General features: G+C 38.9%; 1 protein-coding gene across 1 annotated transcript in view; it reads left to right on the top strand.

The window, feature by feature from the left end:
- Positions 1 to 20,179, top strand: part of LOC126263364 (dynein axonemal heavy chain 10) — a 1,742,213-nt gene that overhangs the window by 1,549,318 nt on the left and 172,716 nt on the right. The window contains exons 67-68 of the mRNA XM_049960456.1: positions 446 to 609; positions 16,130 to 16,225. Of these exons, the coding sequence (XP_049816413.1) occupies positions 446 to 609; positions 16,130 to 16,225 (260 nt within the window). The remainder of the gene's footprint in view (positions 1 to 445; positions 610 to 16,129; positions 16,226 to 20,179) is intronic.

Here is a 20,179-nt window from a genome sequence, read left to right as displayed (position 1 = left end):
CTTCTTTTATATTTGTTTGGGTTAAACGTCTTAAAATAAAATACTTTGTCTTAAATTGTAATTCAAATTCATCTATTTTTTATTAAAATATAACCATATTTTGAATATACTTTTCCCTTTATTTGCACTTTATAATAGTTATAGTTTAAGGTCACAAAATGACCAGTTCTGTCACTCTCATGTCATGATCTAGTCCATATAGTTAACTGTAAAAGAAGACTGAGAACACCGTACTAAATATTACAGTATAAGGAGCTTTACATAAATGAATTCCCATTATTAATACAAGGAGCTTCATATGCGTGAAGATCACATGTCATGTTGCTTAAGATAATGTGTAAATACAATTACATAGTGTGTGACAGTTAATGCTCTTTTTACTTTTTAATTTTGTTCAATATTTGCTCAGTCTAACATTTTAGCTACAAGACCATCTCACTTCCAGGTATTTTTGAGAAACATAAACTGCTTTTCTCATTTCAAATGACAACAAAACTACAACAGAGTGATGGGATAGTTAGTCAAATGCAACTTGACTTCTTTATCAAGGGCAGTGTCAGCCTGGAGAAATCAGCAAGAGCATGTCCTGCAGCTTGGCTTCCTTCTCAGGTTTTCACATTCATAATTACTATTTTTCTATTTGTATATTGGTTTAATATGCGTAGTTATTTTTTCATGACTCTTTGGAGTAGATGTAGGGGGGCATTCTTTGAGTTAAATAGTGAAGATCATGAATACCATGAATCTATGCCTTATTACCTACCAGTACTGGGTGGAGATACATCAGAGAACGTGCTCAGTGGAGACTGGTTCAAAGATTGTTCTGCAGCAGAGCCATTGCACTGGCCAAAGAGTTTCCTCACACATCACACAATTGCTGCTAAGTCACCAGAGAGGACCCTCCCTCTTCCCTCCCCTCACTGTGCAGAATGTTGTTGGTGGGGTTCATGTTACTTCCAGACATATCAGTGATGTTGAACAGGGTCCATGTTGATTTGAGTCTGTTGACCTTAAATGTAGTCATGTTTCCATGCAGTAAAATGTCAAAGGTGTTGCCACTTCATCTAATCACTTTATGTGGACCAGAGTAGGGTGGGTGTAATGCCAATCAGACAGTATTATCTTGCAGCATGATGTGAGTCCAGTACTGCAGAACTTTATGGATGAAGATTTTCTGAGAGTCATGCACCTGCAGGATCAGAATCTTAAGGTGCACAATGTGTTGTGTGACTCTCTGGATGAGCTGCTGTACTTCTCTATCTGCAGGCAATTAGGACAGTTCAGTGAAGTCAGTCAGAAGAATGAGTGGTTCCTTATAAAGGATTTCCATCAGAGATGTGTGGAGTTCTTTATAAGTTGAACATGCACCTAAAACAACCTATGGCAGGGGGTCTGTGCATAACCCTCCATGACAAATGAGAGCTGATTTAAGTGTATGATGCCAGCATTCTACCAGTCCATTATTTTGTGGATGGTAAGCAGTTGTTTGGAAGATGAATACTGCATAAGCAACAAGAGTTCAGGAAAAAGTGCTGACATGAATTTCCTACCTTGATCTCTCACTATTGCAGCAGGACACCAAAAGAGGGAAATCCATAGATTGTTAAATGCATTTGCAGAGTTCTCGGCAGTGATGTTCAGAAGTAGTATAGCCGTGACCCAGCATTACTCTGTTGATCACTGACAGAATATATTGCTAAGCATTTAAATCAAGGAGAGGTCCAATAAGGTCTTAGTGGGCTTGCTGAAAATGGCCCTTGGGGATAGAAAAATGGCCTTGTTTAGGTTGTGCATGGCATCCTGTTATAGAGCATGGCATGCATTACAAGATTGCATCCAAGATTTACAGTCTTTCTTGGCATTTGGCCATACAGAGTGGTCTGTAACAAGCTTCATTGTTGGTCAGATCCCAGGGTGTGATAGCCCATTAAGTTATCAAAAATAGCTTGCCTCATGGCAAATGATACTAGTGGACGAAGGCACTTTGGTGAAACATAACTTAGTACTTGTATTGAAGAGCCAGTAATATCATGGCATTTCATGCAAAATCCCACTGTGTTGTTGTGCAGTGCAATGGTAATGTTTTTATGTCATATAACAACATGTCTCACTTCTTCCTGCTGTACTGATGAAAGATGTTTGTGGAGAAACGATTTTAATTTAGTAAGAGCAGCCATTACCTGCAGGGGGAGTGACCGCTAAAACTTAAGTTTTTGATAACAGCCACAAGTCATGCTTTGTATTTTTTATTTACCAGTTTTGCTCTTCAAATGAACAAGAGCATCATCAGAATATACACTGTAAAAGATACAAATTGAGATAGTACAGAAAACTTGCATTGACATTACATCAAGTACATATTCTACTTCCAGTATGATGACTTACATTTAAAGTTGGCTGACAGCATTAAAGATTGTGTTTAAGGTTGTCTGACAGCCCTAAAGATTAAACTGGCTGTACAATAGTACTTAAACTCACATTTAAAGTCAATTTAAAGTACAGTAGTAAATGTTGACATTGACAGTGCCAGAGATTAAACTGACTGTACAACAGTAGTCGTAACATCCATGGTACAGTGCATCCAAAGATAATTTACAACTATAGAAAACAAAATTTACATTTTAATCACCTCTTTTATTCGCCTTTGTATAACTATCTCATATCTTCACGTATGTGCTTATCTTTCAAAAAACAAGCAACCAAAATATACCTGTCATATTATCCTAACAGAAATATTTTTAAAAACAATTGTTTTGAATGCATTTTGGTAGACTTATATAAATATGTATTTTTTATAATGAATTTTGAAAGATATTTTAATTTTTACATATGAACTCATATTTTGTGAAAGATAAACAGATATGTAAAGATATGAGATGTCTATGCAAATGCCCATAAAAGAGGCAACTAAAATGTAAATTTCATTTTGTGTAGTTGTAAATTATCTTTGGATACACTATTCCGTGTGTGTTACAAGTGCATTGTACAGTCAATTTAATCTTTGGTGTTGTCAATGTCATCATTTACTAATGCACTTTAAATGTAGGTTTAAGTATGGTAGTACAACCAGTTTAATCTTTTTTAGAGCTGTCAGACAACTTTAAATGCAATCTATAATTCTGTCAGCCAACTTTAAATGTAAGTCACAATACTGGAAGTAGAATATGTACTTTATGTAATGTCAGTGCAAGTTTTCCATATTATCTCAGTTTGTATCTTTTACAATGTATGTTCTGATGCCACCTTTGCTTATTTGCAGAGCAAACCCACTATATAAAAACACAGAGTGTAACTTGTGGCTGTTTAGAAAACTTACTTTATGATTTTAATTAGTTGTGTAGGAAGAACAACCCACTGTCTGTGCATTTTTTGGATTTATGTACAGGTATGGAGGGTGAAATGTGAGCACAATATATTCACATGATGCAACAATGAAAGAGTGTCTTTACTTAAGCTGGAGAAGTTGTGTCCACTTTTCAATCACACTTTGTGGATGCTGTGGATTCCAGAGAAAAAGAGGCCTGATGACAATGGTCTAGCCCTAGAACAAATGAAGCTATATTATGTAATCTCTTACTTACTTACTATCTGTCATCTGATGACTGTCACATCTAGACGGGCTATGAGGATATTGTAAATGAGAGATCTGTTCACTTGATGTTATTGTGGTTTTTGAGAAACATTAAATACAGATCAGTTCTTAAAAAAAGTGGTTACATGGTTTTGTAGCTGGTCACTAGAGAATGTGAGCTTAATATTCGTTGTGCTTGTGGCATACTTGCCTGCTAATGCATTTGTAAGAGGTACCTGGATGGCATGTCTACGTTAAAAAATTTTATCGTGTCAAGAAATTGGTGCGATTTATGAAAGATCTATGGCTGCAGTAGGTGACAACTGCTTTGGCACATTGCGATGCAGACAATATGCTGTCATGACAAACTAAAACTCTGAGGAACTCAACCTGAGACTGTCTCAGCTGACATTTACCATTGTTGATGGTGACACTAGTTTGTGTAAAACATCAAAAAGTATTGTCTGTTCATTATAAGAACTGTCGTGATGTAAACATCACACTGTGTATTCTTCCACGTTTGCTATTACCTCATTGGATTTTATTTCCCATGGAACTTCAGCTGTGTATAGTCAGGTGCAATACTAACCTTACATTTTATGAGGCAGCATAGTTCACCTGCACTACTGAGTGTAGATAACACTATGCATGATGCTTTACTGGTGCATTTTAATAGGGAAGTCAGTCCATCAAGTTCACAGTGATGTGAACAACTGTGGATAATCATGTGGAAGCTTATTCAACATTCCACAACTGAATGGTACTATTGCATTGTTTGATCTGATCTGTTTCCAACTGCTCTGTTTTAACATTTCTTATATGGAGGTATTTAAAAATGCTGGAATACTAAAATAATTCATGTCAAAAGAATTAAAATAAAGCGTTCAGAAGCGGATTAGACCAAACATTACACCTTCAGGTAATTAATAAAATCAACAAACAACAGACAGATAATAAAACTTGAAATGCCATTTGAATTTTAAAAGGCATAATTTAATATATAGTAATCCTCTGGTAATATGTTTCTTAAGGGTCCATGCGGAAACCCTATTTTAGCTTGGAAACACAGTGTAAAAAACTTGTGTAAAAACAGTATAAGTTATCTACAAGAGCAATCTGTGATTTAAAGAGCATATTTCAGAGGTTTTGCTGTAATGAAATGCTGAAGCCACTTAAGGTATTACTCTCCTCAATTGTTTGGTAGCCTCTGAACTCTTTTCATATCTGAACCTGAAGAAGATATTTCTCAGAAACCATCCATGTGCCACATTTTGTCTTCTTTTTTATTAAATTTTGCTGTGTGTCCCACCAGTGTACAATGACATGCTACAGAGCTTCATTCACTAATTTTTCATAAATTTAAGTACATGTGGTAGCTTAAATGTTTTATTATTTCTTGCAACATATTCTTTAACTTGGGTCCTTGTAAGTTCTATGGGGTTCAAATTCAGTGGTACAGCAGTAACCTAATGGCCATGTGACACACAGAATGTGGTGTTTCATCAGTAATGTACTGACCTAAAATGTACACTTCAACCTGTTTCAGTAATTCAAGATTAATCACAGTAGAATTGACATGTGCTCCCTTTCACACCCAACTTACAATGTCTTCCTTCCTCCAAGACTTTTGTGGCTTGTGCTTTGTCGTGACTCCATCATATGAAGCATTGTCCGTAATTATAATAGTGTTGGGCTCTAATTCAGATAGAATGTCTTTGATCTATTTTAGGGGCACTTGACGACTCATGTTTTCATGAGCATCTCCAGTCTTTTTTATTCAAAAATCAATTCACCACTTTCTAGAAAACCACTGTTGCTTCCTATATGTGCTATAATTAGCCTTCTTCTTTTTCCTCTTGGATTTATAACCCCTGTGATTGGTCTGCAGCAAAAACTTGTTGCTTATAGTCTCTCTTTTTGTCAGTCCACTCTTTTTTTGTGTCACATGTCTTGCATTAACCCATATTTCATCAAGGTAATAAAACTTCCATTTCTCATGTCCCGGAGATAATGCCTTCTTTGCAAAGCAATAACCTCTCTACCAGTAATTATACTATTTTGTTTCCTATTTTTGAACTGAAAACCAATATTTTTATCACTTTATAAAATGTCATTATTTTAGAAATAGGCAAGTCATTGTCATTATTTATCATTTGAAGTATTTTGTTTATTGTAGAAACTTCATTCCTGAAGAAAAATGCATACATCTTTGAGATCACACAGCGTTTATAATGAAAAGTGAACCACTTAGCTGGCTGTTTGAGATGGAAAGGTGGCAGCTTGGGTAGTGAGTCAAAATTCTGGTATGCATGTGGTACCACAGCTGGACAGAGAACAACAACTGGATGAGCTCTCATACAGTGGCTGTGATGAAGAAGGAAATACCAGGAAAATGTTCAGCTGTGGCCCAACAAATTGGCAGAACTGTACATGACATAGTAGATGTGACACAATCAAGCAGCATTATTCTGTGTCTGTCCATGATAGTTTGTTGAAAGGTGTCTTGCTGGTATGCGAACAAGTTGTATTCATTATCCAAGTCAATCAGAAGATTGGTTGGTGGTACACATTGTTTGGATTCATGTGGATCATTGGTGCCACCAGTAACTCTTCAGAAGAAAATGTCACTTTCATGATTAACCCAAGGCAAGGATTTTTGCTGCTGATGTGAAGCTCTGAACTGAAGACCATGTAAGTCACTGTCTTTGATTTGCTTGTCTCCTGCACTTAGGTTGCAAGATGGCTTCATTGTTGTTCCAAGCGAGATGAGTTAAAGGACTTAGAATATTCCGTAGCCAGTATCGTCATTTGATGCACGTTCTCCAGTGCAGAGTAGCGATTGGTGGCGACACTCCAGGTTAAGTAATGGAGGTCATGAATAGCATTAATCTACACTTTATTACTAGCTGGAGATACAAAGGAGAATGTCCCACACCACAATAGCTGAGAACAGACTGCTTCAAAGCCACAGTGTTGACCAAAGAGTTTCCTCATGCTGCATCATTCATTCACTCCTAGGTTGCCAGAAGTCCTTAATTTATTTATTTACCTGACTGATATAAATTCATAATACTTTTTTCTTACAATAAATATACTTCACTAGCAAATCCAGCAATTCTTTGGAATTGCTAAATATATATTGGAATTAGATGTATGTCCTAATCTCCTCTCCTCCAGGGCTTTGAGCCTTGCTCATTGGTATTGCAAACAAAACCTTGATTGGAAACTGAAGGGACTTAAAATGAAAGGATAAATCATTTGAGATCACTGTTATATGGCATATGACAGCTCTCCAGCTGCTGTATCTGTTTGGACAGTAGCTTCAGTAACTGTAAGCATAGTTTTAATCTGTCAATGGATAATGTTACAGAGCTTTGGATGATTCAGACTCTGTAGCAGTTTTCCAATAGCAAGCCAATGAGGCATAAATACAACTATACTGTGTCCTGTAAAACGAAGTGGGAGAAAGAAAACAAAACAGCACTCTATTATGTATACAGTTTTTGCTTAAATTTATATATAAGGAGGTATCTAATGGTTTACATGCCCTGCTGTTGTAGTTAAAAGAGGACAAGGAAATAGTGTAATGCTACTTTCTAGCTTCTGTATAGTCTTGATATTTTACTTGTGCTTGCATTTCCCATTATAATTTAATCTAATTTGTTATTGATAAATTATTTCATGTTGTACAGGTATATTTAAATACATCTTTCTTTTTGTGGAATTTATTGATAATTTTTAGATCTTCATAGCAGCATATTTTCTTAGGAGTCTTCTGTTAATATCTTCTCACAAACTCCCTACTTTGGCACAGAAACATTTCTAGCTCATGGAATGAATTCAAAAAGTAAAACTACTGAACATATTTCCTCAAGTCAGTTCAATTTTCCTTTAATACTTTCATAAATGGCTGTGGATTCATCAGCCTTACTCTCTTCCAGCACATTTACCACTTTTTCTTCTTCTTCCAAAAAGGTTAAGTCTTACCTCCCTTCAGCGGTCCTCTTCATCTCCATGTATGAAGAAGATCCCACCTCACTGATTGTGTTATTTAAATGGGATGTTCTTGGTGTCCCCCTTGTTTCCTTCCCCACAGTCTTGTTTTTGAAATATGATGAATATACTCCTCTTTAAAAGACTCTGACAGAAAATTGGAGAACCAGCTGTCTCAATCCTCAGACTGCCTTCCTCATCAAAACATTTGGCATGCAAACATACTCACACTCTTTTAACACCGAACATTCTAAATCCTTTTACCCAGTCTCTCTTTGTAGTGAAGATTTCATACTCAGTATTTCCATCTCACTTCCACTGTCTACATATTTCTCTCTCCCATTGTCTCCTTTTTCTTCCACTAACATTTTCTCCTTCCTGTCTCTCCTACTGTCACTCTCTTCAAGCTGTTCTCTCGCTTTGCGTAGTCACTCTTGGCTTTCCATTGTCTTTGTCCCATTCTTTTTGTCACTCATTGCCACTGTCTCTTTCTCTCATACAGTCTGCTGTTTTTCTCTTCAACCACCATTATCTCCTCTCCACACAAGCCCTTGTGGATGGTTTGCTTGGGGTTTTAACCCCTAGACAAGAAAACTTTAACACTTGGATGTAGCAGATAGGGAAAATTGGGCAGATTTTATTCATCTTGAAGTTTGCCAAGATGGGTCCAGCCCCCCTCCACTGCCACCCCCCTCCCCCCACCCAGCCATCACCAAGCCTATGTATGGTCTCTACTGATCTCTCCCTTTCATTTCCACCGTCTCCTCTCTCTTTTACTCCCACTATCTCCATCCATCTCTCTTTCTCTTTTGCTGTCACTTTCTCTCTGCCACTATCACTGTCCACTCTTTTTCTCTCCCATGGCACTATTTTCTCCCTCTTCTGTTGTCACTGTCTCTCTGCTGCTCTCTTTCCGCACCAAAAAGTGCGGATATGTTCACATACCAAAATGTTTGACGAGGAAAGCAAATTGAGTATTGAGGCAGCTGGGTCCTTCACTTTTCTGCCAGAATCTTTTAAAAAGGAGCATATTCACTGTTTTTGTGCTCTGACAGGAACATTTTTCAGCTGCTTTCTTTCTTTTCCACGTTGCTGCTTCTATAAAACAAACCCTATATATCAGCAAAATTTTGGCAGTTTATTTATATATTTCAGCACATTTACATACTTCAGCACATATAAACAGCTAATAAGTATGCATAACATAAAGTTAACAAAAAATGTCTCCCATCCAATGCATGTTCACTCTCCAGTACTTTACATAAAAATGCACAACATTTTTAGGCTTCACCCACAGTATAATACCAAAAAATGTGATGTTTTATTTGCAAATACAAATAATTTGGTATGACAAAACAGTTTCTTTGTAAGGCGCTTGTGGCACCAGGTGGCACCATTGAATAATTTCCAGATAAAGACAGTCTGTGTAAGCATGAAGTGCCCATTATCTGGAAACAAAGCGTTATAGTTATTGGCGAAAAAACTATGACGAAAACCACAGTTTGGAGACCTCAGCACCTTGTGATGACCTCAGAGCAGTTGTCACATATCCTCACTATGTCAATTAAAACTACATTTACATCTCAGACTGGATATTACGTGCATATTTTATATGCACAAGTAACAGACAATGATATTAAGAAAAGTTTCAATAATCCCTGAGAACATAGTCTTAAGAATATACAATAAAAATCTGAGTGATTTGCCATGAACAAAAATTATAGAAGTGGCCATCTCCACAATTGGTACTTTTGGTGCCAGAAAATGGCATTTCTAGATAAATGTACAGTTCAGTGCTGAGTGGTTGATTGTTTAGATAGTTATGGACACTGCTTTTTAATGTCTTGTTCGTTATTAGGGTACTGTCAACCATCTGGACCTCAGTAACAGATAATAATATTGAAAAATAATTGAAGTTTCCTGAGAACATCATCTTAAGACTATATGGGAAAAATTTCAAAAATTCACCATGTACAGCAATTATAGAAGTGGCCATCCCCACAATTCATACTTTAGGTTTTCTCAGGAACTACACATGAACAAATGATGCTTTTATAAGCCATCTAAGGTCCAACCTAGATAACACCTAATGCAAAAGAACCAACCAGTTTGCTCAATTTGCCTCAGCGGGTGGAAGTGTGTAATATTTAAATTTTGACCTTATTGTAGGAAAGCTGCAATATGCCTGTTTTCACAATAGGTATACAAATGGTCACTGTGCTAAGAGTTTTCCAAAACACTTGATCCCTTATCTAGGTGATCAACAGAACCCAAGACATGACCCCTTGAAAACTCTCATTTTTGTGTGTGGCTTTTTGGAACATACTCGTACTGTGCATTGTCATGCACGGATCTATAAATATAGAGGGAAACTTCCATACACTAGACTGTTACATTGTGCTGAAAGCAGGGAATGTTCCTGAAATTGAAGAAGGTCCAAAACTAGCATCAATGTACAAGAAGCTAGAAAAATTGTTTGTAATTATTGCTGAACTATTTTTCACTTGATAGTTGTTACAGGTAGAGAGCATATCAAGATTAATGCTTGGACAATAGTTTCAGGTATTTGATCTTGTCCTTAAGCATTTATGAAAAGGACTTTATTTATATTAACACTGGTCATGGAAGAGCATGATGTCTAAAATTATCACAAGCATGAAGGTGGTTTGAAAAGTTCTCAGAATCACCATGAGAGGTCAGCACTAGCGCAACAAGGTGTTCACGTGATATTCATTGGACTGTTGCCTGTAAACACATGCCACATCAGTGCTGTTGGAAGAGAGTTGTGGGGGTGACGTAGCTCTGTTGTTGTTCCCGTGAAGTGATTTGCGAAGATGGAAAAAATCAAGATTCGAGCAGTGATTAAGTACTTCATAAAGAAAGGTATGAAAGCAGAGGACATTCACGTCGATTTCCATAATACAGTGTGGGACTCTGCTCCTTCATATTCAACTGTTGCCAAGTGGACAATTGAAATTAAATTTGGTTGGAGAGCTTAGATGATGATCCACACAATGGTCAGCCAAGAACGGGTCACTACTCCAAAAATCATTGAAAAGGTGCACAAAATGGTCATGGAGGATCGCCGATTGAAAGTGCATGAAATTGCTCATGCTTGCCAGATGTCATCTGAAAGGGTATATCACATTTTAACTGAAGAATTATAAATGAAAAAAGTGCGTGAAATTGCTCATGCTTTCCAGATGTCATCTGAAAGGGTATATCACATTTTAACTGAAGAATTAGAAATGAAAAAATTATCTGCAAGATGTGTGCTGTGACTCTTGATGCGCACCCGCACACATGTGCCTTAGCCATGGCAGAATTACACGAACTAAGGTATGAATTGTTGCCACACCCACCTTATTCAAGTGATATGGCTCCATCAGACTTCCATCGCTTCCCAAAACTAAAAATTTTTCTTGGTGGACGAAGATTCACTTCAAACAAAGAATCAATAGTCTGAGTTGACAACTATTTTGCAGGCCTGGAGGAAACTCATTTTCCAGATGGGATCAAGGCACTGGAACATCATTGGACCAAGTGCATTAATCTACAAGGATACTATATTGAAAAATAAAAACTTTTCAGTGATGTAAGTACTTTTTTTCTGTTCTGTTCCAAGAACTTTTCAAACCACCCTCATAATGGAGTACTAGATCATGGAAGCTATTTTAAATATCTTTTTTGTAATGCTTCTTATTGAAAAGCTAGTGATATACAAAACAAAGTCAAGAAGTTTAGCATTACACATGAAATACTTACATGCACCATAAAAGTAATGCATGGGAAATTTTATAACAGTATTGCATTCCTGGCATTACTGTGTGGAAGTATTCCCATACTGCATGACAGGGAATGTCCCAATAATGGAGTGGAGATGGAGCATAGCCAGTATACATTATTCACAAAGAGCAATGTATCAACATGTCTGCATTGTTATCATTGCTCAGAATGCACTAGTGACTTTGTATCACCCACAGATAGTGCTCTGTTCTCTGGTGATATGTGTCACTATCAATACCTCCTACAGAGCCACGCCCCCTTCATACAGTGCGTAGAACAGAAGGGGACAATGTGAACCGTTTCATCATCTAGCTGGATTGCACAGGTGTGCATGACCAGCTATGTCTTGGCTAGCCGCAATGCAGGACACAGGTGGACCATTTCTTGTATTAATGCCATGTGTTGTGCTGGTGCTGTACAGTTAGTAGGGAAGCAGTTGACATGGGAGGTAACTAGTGTGACTGTACAGGGACTCTGGTCATGTGGCTGGGGATGAAGGGGGCTGGGGCAGTGTGGAGTTGCCTTCTCAGCAATACCTGCCCCAACCTGTGGTGGGGGTGTAGGCAGCAATTGTGGCAGGACCCTTGGGCAGGTGAGAATGAGAACACCATCTGTTGAAAGGTAGGACAATATGGAGGCATAGCCAACGATGTTGGGTAGGATGTATGAGTGGTTGAGCCACTGGAGGCGTGCAATGTCCGTGTCACTGTATCTTCATTGAGGGCAGCAAGGCACAGGTCATTATCAACGAGTTTGATGGTAATATCTTCTGGGTTGAAGTCTCTGAGGTTGAGCCTAATGTTAATGAGGTGTACTGTATTGGGGCTGGCCGCCCATGCATTCTGTAGTGGCTGGTTATCACCTTTGCTGTTCATGGGGGTCGAGACGATCAACTCCCAGAGAACCCACACTGGTTTCATGCAGTTAAATGAATCATTCATTGGTGTGTTATAATCAGAATGTCAAGCACACGTATGCATCTCTCAAGAACTTTGAAAGGTCCCACGTATGGCGGCTGTACTGCTGGCTGGAGTGTTTAATTCCATAGCATGATATATTCACAGTAGGAGAATGTGAGAGCAGTTTGTGTAAGAAGACCTTAGACATCAAGTGTGGAGCTGGGGATGGCACATGAATATGTTTAATGTGGTCCTTTACCCGTTTAACCAGTGCAGGTAGGGCCATTTGCTCAGGGTCATGCATGGCTAGAATAAAATCAGTGGGTAGCATCAGTGATTTGCCATATAGTATCTCAGTGAAGGATACTTTTAGGGCCTCCTTGGAGGCAGTTTAGATGCCAAGTAGTACCTGTGGTAATGCTTTAGTCCACAACCTGCTGTGTCGCATAAGGACAGCTTTGAGAGTTCTGTACCACCTCTCAAAAACCTCATTACTCTGGAGGAGGTTGACTGTAGTGCAGTTGCATTTGATTTTACAGAATTTTACATAGTGTGCTGAACATTACCAACTTGAACTGACAGCCTCAGTCTGTCTTTATTGTGTCTGGCATGCTGAAACAACCTATACATGTTTCAACAAAAGTGCAAGCAGTGGACTCTGCTGTGATGCCTTTGAGGGGCATTGCTTCTGCCCACTGGGACACTCTGTCTGTTATTGGTAGTAGATCCTTGAATTCCTCTGATTCTGGGAGAAGACCAATGAAATCAGTGTGGACATGGTGGAAATGAGCTTTTAGAATTTCATAGTGATCTAATTGTGGTTGTTCATGTCTTCTGACTTTACTGTGTTGGTATGCTATGCATGCCTGTGCCAGGTGCGGCAGGCCCACTTGATGCTGGGCCATTTGAAGCATTCTTTAATGAGGCAGACTGTATGAGTCTGATGCCTGGATGGAACATGCTGTGGATTTTGTCAAAAATTGTGTGACACACTGTTTGTGGCACCAACAGGTAGCTCCTGTTAAGAGACATGTCACAGAGGATTGGCGATTCAGTCCCCAGAACGGTGCGTAGTTCGATTCATAAGCCAGCACCCTTGATTATGTATCAGTTATGTGTATGTATGTATTAAACCGCAGATCTAGAAACAACGGAGAGGCCTTGTTCCGCTGAAGCCCTCAGCAGTTCACAACCCCACAACAGACCACAGCAGTCCACCCACCCCACTGCCGCCCCACACTGAAACCAGGGTTATTATGTAGTTTGACCCCCAGTGGAATCACCTGGAAATGTCTCATACCAGACAAGCGTAACCCCAAATGTTTGCGTGGTAGAATAATTATGATGTTTGTGCAGCAATCGCCAAAACAGTGTAACTGAGGCGGAATAAGGGTAACCAGACCACATTCACTGAGGTAGATGGGAAACTGCATGAAAAACCATCCACAGGCTGGGTGGCACACCAGACCTGGACACTAATCCACAGGGCGGATTTGTGCTGAGGACCAGCAAGCCTTCCCACTCGGGAAATCAGTTATATAATGCTTGTGATATGATGCTGGTCAGTGGCCAGCATTTGTAGCTGAACTGGAGGGAAATGACGCTAACTCACAATAAGTACTCAGTGATGGGAATGTCAGGATAGTGTACTGGCCAATAAGGTCAAGGTGCCAGTAGTGTCAGGGACTGATGTTCTCCAGTGGGTGCTGTACTGCACCAACAAGTGGCTTATGATCTGTGAACCTCCCTATGTCTTCATGGAAGTATCTCACCCATTTGTAAACAGTGAGAAATTCTCAGTCAAAGGCCAATCATTTTGGCTGAGAGGATGTAAGTTTTGTGAGAAGAATGGAAAGGGCTGTGCCTCCATGGCCACTTACTGTAGCAGTATGGAGCTAGTCATGTTGTTGCTCGTGTCAGTAGTGACTGTGAGGTGTGCTTCTGGAATGGGGTGGTCCAATTTGATTGCATGTACAAGGAAATCCATAGCGAGTCTGAATGTGTCCTTCATCTTTGCAGTCCTCTCAGTCTTCCCTCTCCCTTGCTTGTTAGATTCTGCCAATGTGTTGGTGAGGGGTGCTTGTAAAGCCACTGCTTCCAGCAAGCAAGGCCAAGAAAAAATTAAAATTCCTAAGAATTGATGGAGCTCATGATAATTCTGGGAGAGAGGAAGCTGGTCCGGGGTCAGTCTTGTCAGTCTAAATATGTGCCTGTGGAAGATAACTTCTGCTTTTTGTAATTGAGATTTGTCATCGTTGATCACCACACCCCTGTCTTTTAAGACTGTGAGGACTTGTGTGGTCTTCAAGTAGGCCTATAACCAAAAAATGGAGAATGTCATCCAAATAGGCATAACAGAAATTGAACGGGAAAAGTATCCCGTCAATGAAGCACTGCCATGTCTGAGTTTCATTCCTCAATCTGCATAGCATTAAAAGATATTCAGAGAAACCAAACAATGTGATAATTGCACTTTTTACAATACCATCTTTTTGTGTGGGGATTTGTAGTTAAGTTTTCTTACACTCAGTCACACTGAATATATTGCACCTGCTGGTGAGTGAATGAAATATCATACAGGGCATATCAAAAAGAATCATCCAATTTCAAAAAATCATAACTGTTATGTTATTTGACATAGGTGCATGAACAATGTAGTGTTGGAAAGAGCAAAGTCTCGAGTTTTATATGTTTCCCAGTAGGTAGCAGCAGTGTGCACCCACTTCAGTTCTAGTACAAATGGTGTCGAGACAACAGAAAGTGTTTTGTGTTCTATGTTTTGCACAATTCGGGTCTGTAACAACTGTTCAGCATGACTTTTGTGCTAAGTATGGTGTGGATCCTATGGCATGGAGCATTAGACAGTGACATGAACAATTCTGAGAAACAGGTTGTTTGTGTAAAGGCAAATCATGGGGACATCCCCAATTGTCTGACACAGACGTCAAACGCATCTGCCATAGTTTCACAGGGAGTCCACAGAAATCCACTCACAATACATTTTCAGTGGTGCAAGTACTTTTTTTTCTATTCCATTCCAAGAACTTTTCGAGCCACCCTCATAGTAATAATCATGGCTCTTGAGTTGTCATAGTACACAGTTGACTGTGTAGGTATGTACAAAGCAGGCAAATGTCTGGTCACATTACATGTTTTGGATATCACAGTTGACTCATGAAGCATATCACAGTTTGAAATAATTTCCACTTGCTAATTTTGTTCAAACTGTTCCGAATTTGTTGTAGATTCCTATTTGAAGTGCAGCAACACATTGTTTGCTGACATTGTTGTAGCACCATTGCAGTTGTATTGATTGGCAACACTCCACTCATAGCAATGGTAAACTCATATTTATCATAGCTCAATGGTCCACACAATGACTACAGTGTTGATACACTTCATGCACATTAATCCCAGATGTGATGTTCCATGAAGCTGGCAGATCTGTATTCACAACAGAAGATGGCAGCTTTGTTAATGCACAATAAAACTATGCATATGAAAAGTTACTTAATGCATTTCACAGTTGACACTGAGTCACCACTATGGAAGTATTTCCTTGCAGGGTGACAGGGAATATCTGAATAATGGAGTCATGGTGGTGAAAGTGAATATACTTTATTCAGAAAGTGCAATTCATCAACACGTCTACATCATACCATGACTCAGAACACAGTGCTGTCATTGACTCACCCACAGGTGACTCTGCTCTCTGGCCAGCAAAGCATGTCGTTATTGACATCCTACAGAAGTGAGGCATGGGTTTTGAGTAAGAAACATGACAAACATATTCTGATGTCTCTCCCTTTAAGAGTAATATTGTCATGTATGACATAAAAGGTGATTACAACAATTATTTTTTTCTTAATTTATTCTTAAGGGCTGGGAAGACATCGTGAAGCTGTCTACATCCTTTCCAGAAGCGTTTGCAACTCTTCCAGATGACATTGAGAGTAATGTGGAAACATGGAAGGAGGTATGTATATTATACTTCATCATCATCTTATCACTGAGCAGCACATTGAATTTTGAATATTTTTATATAAATGCTAGTTTTGTGTACTGAGTCTGGACAATGTATTCATTCACTCACTCATCATCTTCCATAGATTCCATTGTGAAGGAGAATCTTAGGGGCTATGAAATGAGTCATTGTAGTCAATAACTAACTGTAGAACCTGTTATAAACTATTTTAGAACCAATTTCTAAACTCCTATGAATTATTTTTAACTTGACATCTTTGAGGTGTCGTGTATTCCGCCAGGTTTCAGCATCTTTTTTTAAGTTAATAAAATTATCAGAAAAGACACTGCTTTGAATGAAAAAACTGCTGTTTACCTCATGCATGTTTGTCATAGAACAACACTTGTCTGCATGCTACTGGAACAGAGGCATGTTTCCAGTGAGCTTATCATGCTCCTAACTGGACTCTTCAATTCTGGAATCTTGATTCTGGAATCTAATTTGTAAGATGACTGTATTAAGAAATGTTTTCAAGTTTCTGTTGAATTTGAAAGTGCTCACAGTTTGTTATTTTATGTTAGATGTATGTTTGTTAAAGCCCTTTACAGTAGACTACAGAACCTGTGTTGACACTGCTAATTTTGAATGGTATTTTTTTCTTTTCTTTCCACTTCTTACACATCTTTGCTAGTTCAGAGATTTTTTTAGCCTATAGTAAGAAGTTTAACTATGTATTACTTTAATTATGTTGTAATATGAAGTTCTTTCCACACTTCCAGATGAAAAAAGTGCAGCAGCCCCAGAGACTGTGTTCAGTGCTACCAGAGTATAATACTAAGGAATTGTAGTGTTAGTGATTCATGTGTCACCACCATTGGTGATGTCTGTACACCCTCTGTTTTGACTCTGCAGACAGTAACAGTGCTGAGTTTAGAAGTGAACAGTGTTTACAACATTAATTCCAGGGTACAACTGTGTCCCACTCATGAATACATATTCCTGTTGAACAGCTTCAATCAGTTCACACTGACAGCCTCCCACAGCCATACACCAGATTATGGTCCTTCTCATAGAGATGCATTGTGTGAGTGCCAGTGGTCAATTGAACATCATCCAGGGATGAAATACAGGCACATGTTGCACCTGCTATGTCATCAGTGACCATTGGGAACCATCTGCTTGCAACAGGATTATGATTATGTGTGTGTCTAGCCAGGCTACTACTGACACCATAACTACTACTCTGGTGTTATGAAAGACCTGAGTGGAGAGTGGAAAGGTGCTCTGCTGTCTTCAGTGGTGAATGCAGGTACTGTTTGTATGTGAGTGATGGACATACTTATGTATGGTGCACCCATTTCAGTTGGCATGCAAAACTGCAAGTCCCTACAGCTGTGCCAGGCTGGAACAGAAAGTTTATTTTGTAATGCACAATAATTTCTTAAAGAATCAGAAGCATGGCTTGGAAGTTTGTCCAGCCAGATTTGTTGCGCAAAAGAGACAATTTTACTTAAAACAAGATCTGTAGCTACCATGGCTACAATTTTAGTGCTAGTAATTGGAAAACCATCAACAACATTTTGAGCTTCCATGTCTAAATGAAAACAAAGCAATACCTCTTTATCAAACTCTGGATACAGACCAATTGGCAAACCTGATAAGGCATCAGCATTTGCATGTTGTACTGTAGGTTGAAAATGTAATTTGTAATTGTATCATGACAGGAAAAGAGCCCATCAGTGTAAGCAATGTGGGCTTTGTCTGGCAAGGATGCTGGATGGTTAAAAAGAGACACCTGTAATTTGTAGTCTGTGGTGAGGTGAAACTTAGACCCGTATAGAAAGACATGAAGTTGTTTTAGAGCATACCCAATTGCTAAAGCTTCTTTATTTGAGAACAATCTGAGAGCAATGCTGCTGCACTGAATTTAAGATTTTAGAGGCATGTGCAATAGAGTGTTCTAACCCGTCCAGTTACTTATGAGCAAGGACGCTGGCAAAGCCAAACTGAGATGTGTCCTTGGGTAACACAAGGTGCAGGCCTGGCTGAATAGAGACCAAATAAGGGGCTGACTGCATCTTAGATTTTACAATTTGAATGCCTGCTCACAAGCTGGGATCCTTAGGAAAGGAACATCTTTATGAAATAATGCATGGAGTGATTGTGCCACAGTAGCAGCATTGATATGAATTTGAGGTAGTACACAATTTTGCCTAAAAATGCCTGTAATTCCTTGATGGATGTGGGGTGTAGCAGTGCAGCACTTCAAAACTCAAATAAATATTATATGGTTGAAAAAGCTGTGTCTTGCCCAAATTGCACTTTAGCCCTCCAGATTGTAAAACAGAAAAAGAGCATGAAGGTTCTGCAAATGTTTTACTGCAGAGGTACGAGACACTACTACATCATCTAAATAACTGATGAAGCCTGGAACTGATGCAGTAAGTTTCTCAAAAAACGTTGAAAAATAGCTCCCGTGCTTGCCACGCCAAAAGGCAAATGCTGCTAATGATAAAGCCCAAATAATATATTGATAACTAGAAGGCATTTAGATTCCCCATCTAGTGGTAGATATAAATATGCATCTGCTACATCAAAGCTTTGAAAAATAATAGAACCCCCCTCCCCTAATAATTTTGCTTGCAGCTCATCAGGTCATGGTAAAGGATAGGTGTCAGTGATTGAAGTGCATTAACTGATTTTTTTAAAACACCACAAAGGTGTAACTTTCCTGTAGGTTTTTTTTACTATCACCAGTCATGTTGACTATTCACAAAAAGAAATAAGTCAAATAACATCAAGTGATCGAAGATGATCTAATTCTGCTTTTTCTGGTCCCATAAAGTTACTGGTACTGGATGGGACCAGATGAAACAGGGACCAGCAGGCTGCTTCATCATACTATGAGCCTGAAATTCTGTTCACTACTCAGTCCTGGAAAAAATAAAGAGCAAAATTTGGCACAGAGAGCATCTGACTGTTGATATGGGACTTAGTCAGTAACCAAATGCACTTCACCATTGCTGAAGAATCCAAAAAGTTTAAAAGCATCCAAACCAAACAGATTTTCAGTGTAAGCATTGTCCACTACTAGGAATGTTAATGAATGAATCATGACTTGTAACTCACAGGTGCAGAAAACTGTCCAAGAATGAGAATCCGTTGTTTGTTATAACTCACTAGCCTCTATGACACTGGAGCCAGAGGGGAGAACCCAAATCCACATAAGTTTGAGAATTCACCAATGCTGCTGCTGCACCTGCATCCATCTGCATTCTCAGTGGTTTGTTAAACACATGTACTTCAATGTATAACTTGCTTGGAGACCATTATTGCTGACACACTGTTCACATACGCATTTGTTTTATTCTCATTCAGGTTCGGAAGAGAGTTACACATAGAACGTGTGTCCTTTTTTATGGCACCTATTACACTTTGGCCAGCACTTGGGGCTTGTGGTTCATTTGTGTAGAATGAAACAGTATGGTCATGAAGGAAATCAGAGCTCACATGGAAGGCTGCAGAGCACGAAGCTGCTGCTGCTGTTATGTGGACTGTTGTTGTCACAAACAATGATTATCTAAATCATACTGAGACATTTGTTGGACTGCTACAATAGCTTCTCTGTCCCCTTGTAAACTCACTGAAGGGTGAGAGGATCTGATTTCTGAAACTTCAGACAAGGCTGCTATCTGACTACCTGCAGCCCATGAAACTTCAAATGATTGAACTATGTTTAATACTTCCACAAGTGTAGGATTTTCACTCTGTAGAGCTCGCTCTTGAACTTCCCTATCAGCAGCAAGACATATGATTGCATTTCAAATCATTTGACCTGAACTGAATTCCTTCTGAACATTTATCACAAAATGACAATGATGATTGAGTCTGTATAGTTCTGCTGCCCATGCCCTGTATGACTGTTTTAGCCACTTTTGGCAGTGGTAAAATTCCAGATGAGCAGCA

The sequence above is a fragment of the Schistocerca nitens genome, chromosome 6 (assembly GCF_023898315.1).
Source record: "Schistocerca nitens isolate TAMUIC-IGC-003100 chromosome 6, iqSchNite1.1, whole genome shotgun sequence".
In the NCBI taxonomy this organism is placed as follows: domain Eukaryota; kingdom Metazoa; phylum Arthropoda; class Insecta; order Orthoptera; family Acrididae; genus Schistocerca; species Schistocerca nitens.
This window is presented reverse-complemented; position numbering and strand designations above follow the sequence as displayed.